The sequence below is a fragment of the Cyprinodon tularosa genome, unplaced genomic scaffold, assembly GCF_016077235.1.
Source record: "Cyprinodon tularosa strain WSP-4 unplaced genomic scaffold, ASM1607723v1 ctg72, whole genome shotgun sequence".
Lineage (NCBI taxonomy): Eukaryota > Metazoa > Chordata > Actinopteri > Cyprinodontiformes > Cyprinodontidae > Cyprinodon > Cyprinodon tularosa.
The window spans coordinates 954807-970273 of NW_024039474.1; the positions used below are offsets into that span (position 1 = coordinate 954807).

Here is a 15467-nt window from a genome sequence, read left to right on the forward strand (position 1 = left end):
TGAATCGTGGCGAGCCCTGCACCCCGCTGACTTACACGCTGATTTATTCAGTCATTACTGTGAGTGATCGGCCCTTCAAAACTCTCCTCTATTATCTCCAGATGGGATGACGAACCATATTTCATTCTGATTCAAGCCTTTACTGCGGTGATTCAGGGTAAAGACCACCTGCCAGTAACCCGCAGAGGCACCTATCTCTGCCCCACAGACACAAAAACACACATGCACTGCAGGTAATGAGCATTTCTTACCATTTTGGATGTCCAGGATGTGATGTTTGTCTAACATCCAACCTCCCATGTTGGAGGCGTCTAATTCATAGCCTTGTATCACCGCCGTCCTCTTTTCCCAGAGCACCACATCAAGGCAGGACTCATATTCATATCCCACTGACACTGAAAATAATGGCAGAAGATACCCACGGTGAGCAGAGCTGCAACCTTTTTACTTGACACTTATAGCAGCAATGAGGCTTGTAGTTTCGCGGACATTGAGCCCACAGTGTGGTTGTTTTATGTGTCCTCTGGATTTGACTGTGCACTTCTCGCCAGCTGGGAGGATTTTAGAAGACCTGTGGGGTTTCTCTATCACACCTCCACTGTTTGAATTGTGTGCGTACTTCTCTTATTTATCTTATGTAGATGCAAATAAAGCAGAATGCAAACCTGTGTTTAAAGGAGAGGGTGAATCCCTTTAGCAATAAAGGTTTAGATAGAGCCCATTAAGGTAAACACCATAATCGCTGCATAAGCTGCTAGTAAAGACATCTGATTGTGTTTCAAAATCAAACTTTCTTTAGAATACTGCTGATTAAGTTTCAAATTGTCTCCACTTTATCACATGAAGATCACATTTGGGCACTCATGTGACATAGAGGCAGCCTACCACAGGAGTAAAAAACAATAATTGCATTTCCTATTAAATATAGCTTTAAAAAGCTGCTGAAAAATAATTTTTGGTCATCTTTAGTTAACTTTGCCTCATATTTTTAAGTAATTTTTTCATTAAAGACTTTGTTAACATTTAATAATAATAAAGTTTGTGTGATTTTGTATGTGATTCTTTTTTTTTTTTTTTGTTCTTCAGGAAACATTTCACCAGCAAAAATGAGACTTTTCAACCATGGTATTATACAATCTCCATGTTGTCTAATGCCCATTGTTAAAAATCAAGGCTGGGTACCCAAAACTTATGGAAAATATATTAAATCACTAAATTTCACCTGGTCTGATTAGAGCTACCAGCTAAATGGTAAGAAACATGTCTGCTGTATGATCAAATGAGGCTATTTTATTGGCTAAAAGCCACTGGACTTGATCTAACGTTGGATGCTTTGGCTTGAGTTATCATGGATGGCCAACACGTTCAGGTCAAATTCTGCAGTTTATTTTTCTTTTATACATTTTTCGTTAATTTCTGAACTGGATGTTTTCCAGACCTTTTTTACAGGAAAATTTGAAGTAAAAACAAAAATGTAACAACATTTGTTGTCCATAAGGGTCTGATTCTAATGACATTATATTACATTTCTGCACGATTAACTTTTCTTCTGCTGCAGCAGTGATTGTGGTCATAAATTGAATTGGCCAATCTGCTAAAATAAAACAGTTTTTTTCCCCCCACTTTTTAGCAGAAGTTAATTTCACAAATTAATCCTAATCCCAGATCACTGATCAAGGAACTATGGTTCTGATATAGTACTGTTAAAGGTATTTTGGTAAATATTGGTATTAATTTTTTTGATAAAGAGAATGGTAACAGGCAACAGGGAACCAGGAAACAATCAATTGCTTCTTCTTTGTTTGTGTTTTTCCCTTTGAAATTAAACATTTGAATCAAATGCATTTTTACAATGTTCTCTTTGAATGTGTTTGTTGCTTTGCTCAGCTACCAGAACAGCTATTTGTAAAGGAAGCCAATGCTTTTTATACAGTTCTTACCTTTAATTATTGCAATATGTTCACAAAATAATATTGTGCATCACTGTGAACAATGTAGAGCTCAGGATTTCACTGATATTATTGTGCTGATATTATTATGATTCTTTGATTTATCTTCAATCATAGCTAAAATAATCAGATAATATTTGGTTACAGTAAGTGTTTTGTTTTTTTTTAGCTCGCTTCATGCAGATGTCTTTCAGACCACTGCCTCATAGGCAATATTTTCATTCTTGGACAGCTGCTGAAATATCATACATGCAAATAAACAATTCAGCAAAAAAAACACTGGCCTTCAAAAACTGCAGCACAGAGGGATTTGCGGATTTCACGCCAACTGCTACATCTTTATTGCTCACGGTAACCACAGCAGTCCCTAGCCAAATAATCTTCAATTGAAAAACAAGTAAAATCAATCTCTAAAAAGTTCAACCAAGGTTCAGAGCCTGAGGCCGTCTGACTGCGAACTTCTGCTTGCACAACATCTTTAGTGGGGCAGCTTCCCAGCAGGAACTCACCCACAGCCTCTGCCAGGCCAAAGACCTTCTGATTGTAGGCGTCTGTTTTATCCCAGATGAAGGTGTAGGAGAGGTCGGGGAAGGCGGGGAAAGACTTCTGGAACTGACGGCCCATGACGGCCACCATCAGGTGCACTTTCATCAGGCCAAAAGGGAGGCGGTCCTGGGTCAGAAGCACCTTGAGGATGGGCTTGTAGCCAGCTGCCCTGGAGCTCAGGTAGACCAGGTTGAGGTCACTGCCTGGTATGGCCACTTGCTCATGAAGAACCTAAGATTTTAATTAGCAGTCAGTCTGGTGCCAACAGCACAGTGTGAAAAGCAGACATAAAAAAAAACAACACAGCTAAAAGGAGCAATGGGAGTCTGTATTTAACTTGAAGACAGGCCCTAATTACAGTTTATAAAGCTACTGTGCAATCTGCAAACACTGTGCAGTGGTGTTAACGAATTGTGTTCCCCCTAAAGGTAAGAGATGAGGTCTTTAGTATCACTAAGTAAAAGAAAAGTTAAATACTGTATGACTAATAAGAGAAACTGTATTTTTAGAATGTCTGTTTGCACCTGAAGCTGCTATTATGCAAAAAACACAGCTTTTCTAATCTGAAACCTCACACAGATATAGTTTGTTCTTACAGCAGACGCAAAGGCTGCAGTCACATTTTGCTGTTAGGGATTTCACTGAAATGGCCACAGACTAAACATATTAATCTTGGCTGCTGTGAGACAATTTATAGCTAAGTATTTGAAGAGATACTTCAGTTCGATAAGGACCCAAAAGGCAGACTGAAAGGCAGATCTGACCCCGTGTAAAATAAGCGAGACAAGCCGCTGTGAAATAAAGATAGCATAATCAGAGCTACAGCCTGTAATACTTGGATCCGACCTGAGTGAAAAGATAGCAGTCATTCCAAAACAATCAGATATGAATGTGGTGAATTTGAAACAGGCAACAAAAATGTTGAATAGGGATGCTTCTGAGTCATCCCTCTGGCGTCCTCACACCTGGGTTTCAGGGACGACAGGGTTGTCCTCTGGGGAGGTTTTGTACAAGGTGGAGAGTGGTGAGGCCAGAATGTACGGGTTTGGCCGGACCAGGCCAGTCAGGTAACAGCTGGGGATGTCGTTTTCTTCCCTCTTCATAACGACTGTGTCCATCACATGGAAAATGTTCCAGGGGAGCCACACTGTGCGGTACGCCGTGGGGAACGGTGCCCGCTCGTAACTCAGCGTCAGGCTAGCACCTCCATTAGCCAAGAGGTCAAACCTGCACAGACCAGAAACGCTGCATTTCACTGAGCTGCATCATCACCTTCATATTTTATTAATCTGGATATACCTTCAATGTATTTTTTTCATTGAAAGCAAAATCAAGAAATGTAAAAATAAAAGAAACAAGTAACAGACTGTAAAATTGTTTTCATTGTTTCAGTGCAGTGAAAATAACTTAAAATACTTAAAAATGTTTGCTTTAATTACTGAATATTCTCCTCCTAATAACACATTGGCATCCAAATAACATAGTGGTATAGCACTTTTTTGGACATTTAGTCTCAAGCAAGAAGCATCCGTACAAACAAATTTGTTCCTAAATTGTTCATACAAGAGAGTTAGGAGAAGGTGTCTTCTCTCAGGTACGAACAAATTATTAGAGTGCTCTAGACTTGGCATAGGTGTTTTGCACAATGAGTCAGCTGTTATCCAAATCTAGTTTTTCACCAAATAACCACATTGGTGGTACTTATGAGCACTAGTCCATTTTATTAGCCTACATCTTTATTTATCATACAACTCTGCAATTATAAATTCAATTTTATATAATCTGATGACAGAACCTTGGTCACTTGACTTTTAGCTGGCAGGTCAGTAAACATGGGACACTGGTTTAATTTGTTGTAATTTCCTCAAAAGAACAGCCAGTTAGCTATATGTCAGATCAAGCTACTATTGGAATTCCAAAAACGTTAAAAACATAACCACTTTTCTTTTTTTAAGTTTGAAGATGTTTCACTTCCCACCCAGAAATCTATCTCCATTCAAAATTGGACAAAAAGACAGGTGGTTTGAAAGGGGTGTGAAGGAATCCATTTACGTTGAGAGACAAAAAACAACCTTAAAAAGAGGAGGAGGACTCAGGTTTCAGCTCTTGAAAACCTATAACACAGTTTTAGAATTGATTCCCTCCATTATCGCCTCAATCCTCTTGGCCATGCAGGTCGCTCCTGTAAGCCAGGCCAATAACAACCCTAACGACTCCCAATTACAGAGGCAGGGGCCAGTTTCAGTTTAAATAGCAGGCCAACAATGACCTTAACGACTCCCCATTACAAAGGGTTGGACCTGTTTTACGTTTAATTTGCATGTTTTCTCAGCCATAACAGGTCTTTTGTTGGGTTACTTTATAAAGCCTGGAGCTGCACTCTACTCAACACTTTTTGAATTAAGAGACCTTTCAGGATGGGAAGCAAAACGTCTTCAAACTTGGATAAAAATGTTCAGTGGTTTTGTTTTCTAACTTTTTTTTTGGACTGACTATGACCTGGATGACAGAGAACCTTCACCAACCTACTACTGGAATAATACCACAAACAGAAAATACACAGAAAGTTAGAAAAAAGGTTCAGCAACATGTTGCTTTTTAAAACTATTCTAATACTAAGACATGCTTTACGCTCCTGGCATTGTCATTCCACTAAATGTTGAATGTTTGGGTCTGTCTGAATTTGTTGAATTTGAGTTTCACTGTTAACATTTTTATTATTGATTGCACGAGAGATACAGTGCGATGAGGGAATGTAGGACATGGTCTGGAGATGTACAGTACCTGTGTTCATATTAAAGGGGGATTTTGCAGAATGTTGTGCCACATTGGTTGATGACAATCTCAGATTATTTACATCATATTTCCCTCCATCAGTAGTTTTCACTGATTGCTTTCAAATGAAACAATTTTTACTTTTATCCTTTTATTTTATGTTTACTTTTTTAACAGTGCAAACCCACCATTTAAACATTTTGTGATTTATTTTACTGCTTGGCTTTTAAAGGTCCTTTAATTCTAGTAATTATGCAGATTTACATTTCTGGGGAACAATCGCTAAATTGCACACAGGTGGATTACATCAGGTTTACGAGGATCATTTATGATCATTTACTGAAGTTAAGAACTTTTGTTGAATCTAATGTGGCGTGTATATAGCAGAGAATTTAAGAGCAATTTAGGACAAAAATATAAAACTGCTGTTGCGTGTGGCCCATTGCCTTTCTTTGGAGTTTTAGTTGTACTCACTGTTATTCATTCTGAATGGAGAATCAAGACCTCTTGGGGAAAAGGTGCCAAAAGCAATGTAAAAAAACTTAGCTATGATAAAATTATAAAACTAAAACTGTTTTGCCATAAAGGTTAGAACCAGTGAACCTGTGACGTAAAGCAGGGAGAAGAGAAAATTAGAGACAACCAGGGACTCAGAGTCATCTTTACAGGCAATTAAAAAGAAGAGGAGTTATATATTGTTTTGCATGTTTGCTCCAAACTTAAATATCATGTGGCAAAACTGGGTAATTTTCTTATTTTGTCATAAGGGGTAAAAAGATGCAATCAAAAAAGTTTTACTGTCAGCAAACAAACTCTTGTAAATGAGAATTTAACTAAATTGAAGCAAATATCTTAGAAGAATATTATCTTCTAAATTGGTAATCTATGGAAGCACTTTAAAATGATCTTTAAGGACCAAATTTGTTAAGAAATCCTATTGTTTTTTATTTCTAATGAGAGCAGTGGACAAAGGCTGAAATATTCCCTCCAGAGTATCTTTTATTCCAGACCACCAAAGCAGAGAAACATTTTCAAATAAGCTCCAACCATTCAGTCTCACTTAACATTCCCATTCACTGAAAATAATTTATTACTTCTGTTCACCCAGGCATGGCAGCGGCAGAAACGTTATGGCTGAATTTGGTTTGGAGCGGCGTGCGGGGAGGAGTCTGGGGAGTTTCCTCTGGTGAACCGGTGTTAATTAGCACGACATTACTCAGGGAAAGTTACTGGTTTGGAAATGAAGGGCGAGTCTTTGAAGTGCTGCTCTATATATTCGGTGAGCTCCACACCCAGGGGGTACAGCATCTGTGTGGTGACATTGCATGCATTCTCATGCACAAAGACACACTGAGCGGTTTCATTGCATATGCACTTCTCTCATGCACGCCACCCATGCCCAGAGTGACACACACACACACACAGATATATGCGCGCCAACAGCCAAGCTGTGCAGCTGACCTAAAACAGCTTCCTTCTCAAGCTCTCTCCTCTTTTGGGCAGTGGGGAGCTCACAGCTGCAAGAGAACATGCTTTGATTCTGCCCCCCCTCCTTTCTTAACACACTGAGCGGATCTGTTGGCTAACCAAGTGTGATTATCCCCTTCCATTTATCACGCTTCTTGTCAGAGAGTTACAGGGCGGAATATCTGAAGAAATCAGCTAATCCTCGGCCATACGGGGACCCAGGGACTGTGACTCATAACAACAGCTGTACAATTCCCTGCCAATCAAAAAAACCTTTTATTCCACACTGGTAACATATAAACATGGCCTTTATGCTTCGAATTGGAACCAAAAGTCTGGTTCATAGTTTTTACAGAGAGTCTGGGATGCCAGAGCTTCTTGCTCAGCCTTTCTGGAAGATATGCAACATATGCTTCCCTTGTATGTGTTTGCACCACTATTATTAAGGACCTATCTGTGGTAATAGCAGCAGAAGGTCAGACAGTAATCCCATGTTTTACTACTCCCAAGCAGATTGATTCTACCCTCACTGATTCAATGCATTTTAAACAGCTGGGTTGAGAACAGCCTTCACCATGGTGACATTTGCATGAGGAATTGTTCTGGTGCGAAATGTGCTGCTGTTTTGATTTGTCTTGGAGAGCCTCTTTAGCATCCACTCGTGTCTCAACTCTGGTTGGGACACAGCTGTGCAGGGCATGACCTCTACGTTTCCTTACATACAGCACTTCTTGATGTAGGAGAAAGCAGGGAATCGCTTACATGCCATCTTGCCGCGTGACGGTGTATCCATAATGCGGGTAGTGCAGGAAAGACACGTTGACTCCAATCAGTGGGGTCCCATCAGCTGTGAGGACCTGACCCCGTACAACAGATACCAAGCTGTGAAAGAAAACAAACAGACAAAGAGCCGAGTAAACAAACAAGCGGCCACTGCTGCACCGCAGATAACAACTGTCACATGTTGGCCAGCGGCATGAAGAGAGAAGAATGATACACCGACTGCTAGGAACACACACATCAGTGGTTGTTTTCCATGAAAATACTACCTTACTAAGTCCCTTTGTGCATTTTTATAGATTTAATCTAACATAATTTATACAAATAAGGATATGGATTAACATTCTTCTTGCACCTCTATTGCAGCATTTATTATTCAAGAGAACACAAAGAGAGAAGTCTAGTTATGTATGAGTTAGCCCCTTTTCTTGGCAGGTTGCAGCATTCATTGCAGTTCCTAAGGTAAGTCATCTTATTTATGAGGACATAACAGTGAATAAAAATTCTATGAGCCCAAATGGGGTGCATTTAGAGATTACATTTTTCTGATGTCTATGAATAATTTCGGAAGGTTATGCTATATATTATATACAGAGCCTTGGGAGAGTATTCTCTTGAGCTTGTTTACATTTGTCACATTAGAAACACAATCCTCAGTGCTTTCATTTTTATGTGATAGAGCAAAGTAAAGGATAATTGTGAAGAGAATGGAATATGATGCATAGTTTTGTTTTTTGTAAATAAAAATCTAGAAAAAAAAAAAAAAAAAAACTTGACATGTAGTCCCTGTAGTCAGCCCACATGTATTGATACTTTGCAGAATCATAATTCCCAACAACTACAGCTGGATGTGGGATATATCTCTGTCTGCTTTGGAAATGTACAGTACAGCCTCACAGCATGTTTTTACAAAAAAAAAAAAAAGTTAATGGCATAGTGGAGGATTTTCGTGAATTTTTTAAAAGACCCGCTGTCTCCGCTTTAAAAAAAAGAAAGCATATGCACAACCCTGTACGAGTTTAATAGATGCCCAAGGTCTATTAAACGCGTGTAAAAGCATGCAGGGGCCCATTTCTCCTTGTGCACTCTCTGTTTAAAAGTTGCTGTTTGTATCGCTCATACAAGCTTACTTTCCAAAAGAAGATTTGCAATTCTTTTACTCTGTCAGACTCACTACCGGTAAGTGAAAATGGGAACAACCATGTAGGATGGCCTTATGTAAACATAACACCAGAATGACTGACAATTAGGAGGACCACTTATTTTGATGATCCACCCGAAAAAAGAACATCCTCCACTATACCTTTAAGTTATGTCAGATCAGCTGGAGATGTTTGATAGACTCCATGTCTAAGTATGCTCACAGAATCCCAACTGGGTTCAGGTCTAGAATTGGGAGGCAGCCTTCAAAAATTTGCAACCGAATTGGAGTTCCAACTGAACACAGCGCTTTCCTGCACATTTTAGACTGCATTGCCTTTGGTAAACTGTATATATTCTTGCGCTATTAAAAGGGTGCCATATGCATCATGCCTAGAGGTCCTTTTAATAGATTCTCATACATAAAGTCCTGGTCTTGGCAGCAGAAACCACCGGCCTCCTGGCCGTTTCTTCTTGCCCTCAGTTTAGTTGAACTACTGTAGGATTTCTACCAAGTTTGTCTGACAAACATCTTGCCACCTCTCAAACAGCATTGTTTATTAGGAGCTGAAATTACATATAGACAGACTGTTATTTAGGTCTCTTTTGGAGGAAATTGCTGACAATGTTTTTTATATGTGGACATAAGGGTAAAGAGAGCTGAAGGGGGGGTTCCTATATAAAGCAAATAAAAACAAACAGTTCTGCAAACAGTTCCTTTCCAAAATGCATAATGTTTTCCATATGAAATGGCTTTTTGTTTATTCTACCCGAAAGAACTGAGGACCAGTGTCCTATGATTGGGCGACTTTTACTTTGTCCAATACTCTTATCTCGGAAAATATGTTCTGTGGTGGTTTCTACTGTAATATCTTTAGCATTATTAGTACTCTTGATATATTCACTCTGGTTTGTTTGCTATTGTTTTGTTTCCGGTCCATGTTTTAACACTTTCCTTTTCTTCTTTGTCTTTTTTTAAGTTTGGGCCCTGTTTAACTTGTTTTCTGATTCAGATACCAACTGCTGCATTTTTAATTTACTATAGTGCAGTGGGTGGGAGGGTCCCTGTTGTCACCCTTTTGTAGAACAAATTTCTTCCTCACGCTGCAAGGCAACACCCGTCTATTTTTCAAAGGTGCCGGGAAAGAACACATAAAAAGCAAAGGCCAAATGACAGATGTCTGTTGTAGGAGAATAGTGTGTGTTGTTTGTTTATTTGCACAATCAGTTCTGCAACACACTAAGGTAAAGGTTAATGATAGCTCAGTCCATTGAACAGTGATCAATGTCGGCCAATTTCTTTCCTTGACTGGCTCTGACCATTGATCTGAAGGTCAGACACGGAAAAACATATTTTTTTTCGCACTTCATTAAATCAAAACTAAGAATTCCCACTACCTCTGGTCTGTAAAAGCACCATCAAACACACCATAAAACACTTTTTAAATGCACTTTTGGGTTTTTTGACTTCAATCAAAACAATAACAAGGTTAAAGGCCTTTCCTCTGAGGTGTTTAAGCAGATAATCTTCCAATTCCTTTTTAGGCAGATTAAAGAACTTTTTTATAAGGCCTGAATTTGTTGACCTTTTTAATCAGAACATACAGTAATTTGCACACATGAGATTGTTATTATCCTCGCGAAGACATTCACAGTTAATTTAAATATAGTTTGCATTTCAATTTGGAAGAAAACTGGACAGCGGTGTCAGCTGGGAGAAGAGGACTGGCTTGTCTCTAGCGAAGAAAAAGCCTGAGATGTAAACCAACCAAACAAGATTGACAGTTAGATGCTCAGACAGCATTAAAACCTCAATGTAAGTAATGAAATTACTTCTATTAAAGCTGATGTTGTTTTATTAAAATGTTTCTCTGAGTCCCTTCTGACAAAATACTGACTTTGAAGATTATTCCAAAAAAAACACAATTTGTTCTCAAATAGCTCCTTTTTCATGCCTCACACCAGATTTTTATGACAGCGATGTTTCTAAATATCACTAGTGATGCTCATGATGACAGATATTACATGGAAAAGAGCAGTGTTACAAGCTATTCAGCTCTGTTACAGAAGCCCTCTCTAAGTTAGAAGCTAAAAAAGCCTGGTAGCTGACATGTCAAGAGACACTTTATAGCAATTCAGAACAACGGAGATACAACGCCTAAGGCAAAGTGTCACTAAAGACAGAACCAACAAAGGTTCCTAAAAGAAAATGCATTGCTACAAAACAAGAGAGCATAACTAAGAAAGGTTTAGAAAGGTGAGGTTAGAAGCTAACATGTGAAGGAAAGATGCAATTTATATTCAGAAATGACAAAATGTTCAGCCCTGAAATGTCAGAATCTGAAGGTTCAGTATAGAACAAAAAAGGCCTATTTTTGAATCAGTCCAAGAGATTTTCCAACATTTTCAACGAGTACTTTTGAGAACATGAATCCCCTGGAGCGGCTTTTTACAGAACACCTCCCACTGCTGACCAAACATTAATGCCTCTGGAGCAGATAGGGGGGTTAAATACTTCACTTCAGGACACCACAGTGGTAGTTAGTCTTCTGTATGGGAGGGCATTATTCATTCACCAACCGCTCGTGTATTACTCCTGCTGGTAAATGGATTTGCTTCTGGTCAAAAAGCTCTCCAGCTTCAGCTTCTCTTTCCTGCTATCACCTAAAAAGAAAACTTTATTTTTTTCTTTTCTTTTTCATCTACATTTGCTTTATAAATCACAGAGGCAGAAGATTCATACATGATTTAAGCCCCTGGTATCCTTGACCATTTTTCAATGTGACTGTGGGGCCTTCAGGTAGAACTTGTCTAACAACGATTCCCTTTCCTAAATTCATGCATGTGGAGTCATTTGTTAGGTCCGACCAGTGTTTGAAGGTAAAACAGAGCCAGACAATGTAATATTTTTCCATTTACCATATCTGAACCGCAGAGGGGAATTTTAAAGGCGTTCCTGCTGCATTTATCATTGCTAGGTAAAAAGTGTCCATTTTTGCCTTTTTATCTCTGGGTCATTACATATATGAGACAGGGATGATCAACAGCATGAGCAGCTGTCTTTTTTTCTGTCCTTGCACAAATGACTCTTATCTTTTTTTTTGTTTTTCACAAAAAAAGAAAGCAGCAACAAAAAATAAAAATAAGGCCACTTAAGAGCTCCAGCAAAGGCTCAGTCTTTCTCCCCGTGTCTCTATTAATCTTTGGAGAGGCAGACAAATGATGCGAGAGCTGAAGCCTACAAACAAACGCAAAGTAACACCACCTGCTGAAATCCAGAAATGAATCATAAAGTACGTGCATTCTTATCTGTCACTGTCCCACACTGGCTGCAGAAAAACACCATCTGAAAGCCCAGTGGGAGACTTGTGTGGGGGACATGCGATACGGCTGGGGAACTATTGTGGAGGAGAAGGCTGGGATGGGGGGGGGGGGGGACTCTACACCACAACACATGTTTTATTCTCTCTTCTATGCAAGAGACAAGTTTACTGCCGAGTTCTGAAACCAGACCACACACTGAAATCGACTCCCTTTCGGTCGTCTCACACAATGGCTTCTTGTAAGAAAACAGAAGCAGACGAATGACCTCTAAGTATTTCCATTTTCTGTTCTGTCCCACATCAAGCACTCTGTGACTAACAGTCATCGCTGCAGAGGGAAGTCTTTATCGTTGTTGCAGAGATTCAGACACTTCTTTAGAAAGTAAACTTCACTTTAGAGCCAGAATTTTATCAATGAGCTTTGAAACAAGCTGTAACACCAATAAGCTCTACTTTTTTAGTTAAAAACATTAATGCATTCAGGTTTTTTTTTTCCACAAGAGTGATAATTTAGAATAAAGCGTAATTAATTTTGTCACATTTCATTGCAGGGCAACGTACATTCTGCTTTTGAATATAAAACTGACTTTAGAGGAAAAGATAAAAAGTCAAATGAAATTTCTAAGCAATAGAGCTAATGCCACGGCCAGACATGAAATCGACAGTAAGCTCAAGACAATGAGGATGAGGATTACTGAGAACCCGGCTGAGGGGAATTGCCTCATTCTATATTTTGAGTTGAGTACACTATTTACATAAGGATTACTTTAAATTGTTGGATGAAATAATCCAAAAGCCTTCAGCACACAGTTGATAATCATTTTCTTCTCTATCAGTCCACCCCCATGCAAAAAAAAAGTGTTTCTGTGCAAATATGACTGCAGTAAGTTCTTTTTTAATGAAAACAATAACCGTCTCTTTGCTTTGCACGTCGATTTATAACTATTTATTGTATTTCGTTTGTCTTTTATATCAAATATTTTAATACGTTTGTTTACCTTTAGCCTGTAAACTATGTTCTAGAAACAAGTTGAATAGAATGTATAGGCTCACAGTCAACACGGTGCATGTTATAATATGAAAAATAACTCAAAATCAGTTTGAAAATGTAACGGTACTGAATGCATATAGAATGTGTAATAAATCAATAAAGGAATTGAGGATATATTAAACACAACAATAGGTAGGCAATTAGTAGATAATCAAGTAAATAAATAAAGAAATAATAGATAGTTAAATAAACAATGAAATAACTGAGTTTGATTTGCATGGTATTATAAAAAAAAAATAATGATTTCAAATGAACAGAAAAACATATTTGAAATGATAAAGATGATAAAATATAATTAGATAAGTGCTCACAATGGGCCAAACAAAGAGACCCTCCAGAGACAGACAAAAAAGAAAACCCTTCAAACACATTGTTTAGAATTTTCTTTAGACCTTTTAATAAGATAGATCAGTCAAATAAAACAACTTTATTAGGGTTCATGAACCAAAATGGAAAGTCATTAATGCCCTGCGATTGATGACCCCAATTGGGATAAGCATGATGGAAAATGGATGGCTGGATGGAAAGTCAATGATGAAATGGAAGCCGTGCCAACTTTCACGCAACTCTATAACACTAGTATGTGGAGTTTTAATACATTTTTTCATACAGATAGAACTTACAAAAAAGTGCTCCAACATATTAAATTTTCTCTCAAACGAAGCCTTCTCCTTAATATCAGATTTTTTTTGTTCATATCAAAGAGTTGCATCTTCAAATGTAGAAAAGTGTGCTAGTCGGCCTACTGATTATAAAATATATGAATAAAGATTAATAAAAAAAGTTACTTGCTAATCTTTTTTAAACTAAAAGCATATCTTTTTCACTGTCTAATGTACAGAATCAATGTATATCCATGTTTTTCTGCCATATGAGCTGTGCTTAAAATAGAACAAGATACTCCTGAGTTACTTGTCACTTCTGGCAGCTGAACGGCTGTAAACAAACTCGTCATCTTGACTCCAAAGACAAATATGTGCGACACTCATGACGCTCCGGCTGCACAACCGCAGGTGCCTTCCTCAAACTGGTAATTAGACAGCAAACAGCCAGCGTGAGCCAAATAATTAAGCAGGTGTCAGAGCTACATTAAGCTGCTTACCTGCTGTTGAAGGGGTTATCCCCGGGTATCACATGACTGCCGCTGGGGCCGATCAGGAAGCTGACCCGGTCGTAAAAAGTTTTAGAAGAAGGCTGGGCGGCGGCGCTCTGGCCCTGGCCGGCGACGGCAGCCGGGTCAGTCGAGCCACGACAGTAGGTCTGACCCTGGCAGGAGATTTGAGAGCAGCAGTCTGGGTCCATGCAGTCAATGAGGCCATCTGAGAAAAAAAAAAACAGCAGGGAGACAGTCGGGACAGGCCCTGAAAGCTTTGATGACCTGAAAAAAAGGAGGTTTTAAACCTCTGAAGCTGATAGGCACAGATGGCTTCTTACTTTAACTCAAGCGCCTAAAAGTCAGAGCAGAGATGTGACATGGTGAATATTTTAAAGCATCCCACGTGAATCATGACTGTCTGTGGCTTGTACTGTGATTAGTCAATAGAGTGTTTTATAAGAAATAATATAATCTTAGCCCTTTTTCTAATTGATCTACTTTATATTTTAAAGCATGCTGTCTAACAGTCTGAACTGTTGCAGCATTTGCATTTTCACTGATGTTTTGTATGATTGATTTGTTTTGTTTGTTTTCTGTGTCACTAAGGAGCCGAATCAAAATGCTTTTTCCTGTCTGCTGCAATAACGCTTCCACTTAATTCCTCTTTCTTCTTCGACTGCTTGTGCTCTGCCTTTACGTCTTCCTACCTCCCTCGTTATCCTTGCCGTCGGAGCAGAGCGTCTCGGTGGCGACGTCGCAGCCGAGCCCTCTCCATCCGGACTGGCAGATGCAGTGCCAGACGTTCTGATCCAGGACGCACCTCCCGTTGTTGTTGCACAACCCAGGGCAGCCGTCTGTCAAACCATCACGCACGGGGGGGTCAGAGACGGAAAGAAGGAGGAGGTGGAGGGAGGAGTGAGGAGACAAGAGCAAAAGAGGGCATGTGAGAGTGGAAATAGGGGAAGAGGGGTAAAAATGATAGAGGATAGAAGTGAGTGAACATAGAGAACAATACACTTCTGACAGGACTAGGGATGGGGGGATGAGAGGTTACGGTCGTTTCACATGAGTTGAGGGGGCTACTACTGAGAAATGGAAAATGTAAAAGAGTAAAGGGGGGGACCTTCAAAGTCTTCATTCACTGTAAGTAGAATAATGGGGTGAGTTTATAAATTCAGATTTTAGGAACATTAGAACAATATTATCTCAGATAAATTCCACTTTATTTAATGGCACAACTATTACCATTATCTTTTCATTCGTATCGAGATAGAATTTCTATGATTTTTCTAAAGCTTAGAGCTGTACACAGAGTTCCTCTGCCTTTATGTGTAAAAGTC

General features: G+C 39.1%; 1 protein-coding gene across 7 annotated transcripts in view; it reads right to left on the minus strand.

Annotated features, from left to right (window-relative positions):
- The window catches only part of si:dkey-237h12.3 (teneurin-3), a 221607-nt gene that overhangs the window by 52020 nt on the left and 154120 nt on the right, over positions 1–15467 (minus strand). For all 7 annotated transcript variants that reach the window (XM_038269103.1, XM_038269102.1, XM_038269109.1 and 4 more), the window contains 6 exons: positions 14835–14981; positions 14134–14350; positions 7500–7619; positions 3461–3722; positions 2459–2726; positions 252–395 (listed from right to left, as the gene is read on the minus strand). In XM_038269103.1, coding sequence (XP_038125031.1) covers positions 252–395; positions 2459–2726; positions 3461–3722; positions 7500–7619; positions 14134–14350; positions 14835–14981 — 1158 coding nt within the window. The remainder of the gene's footprint in view (positions 1–251; positions 396–2458; positions 2727–3460; positions 3723–7499; positions 7620–14133; positions 14351–14834; positions 14982–15467) is intronic.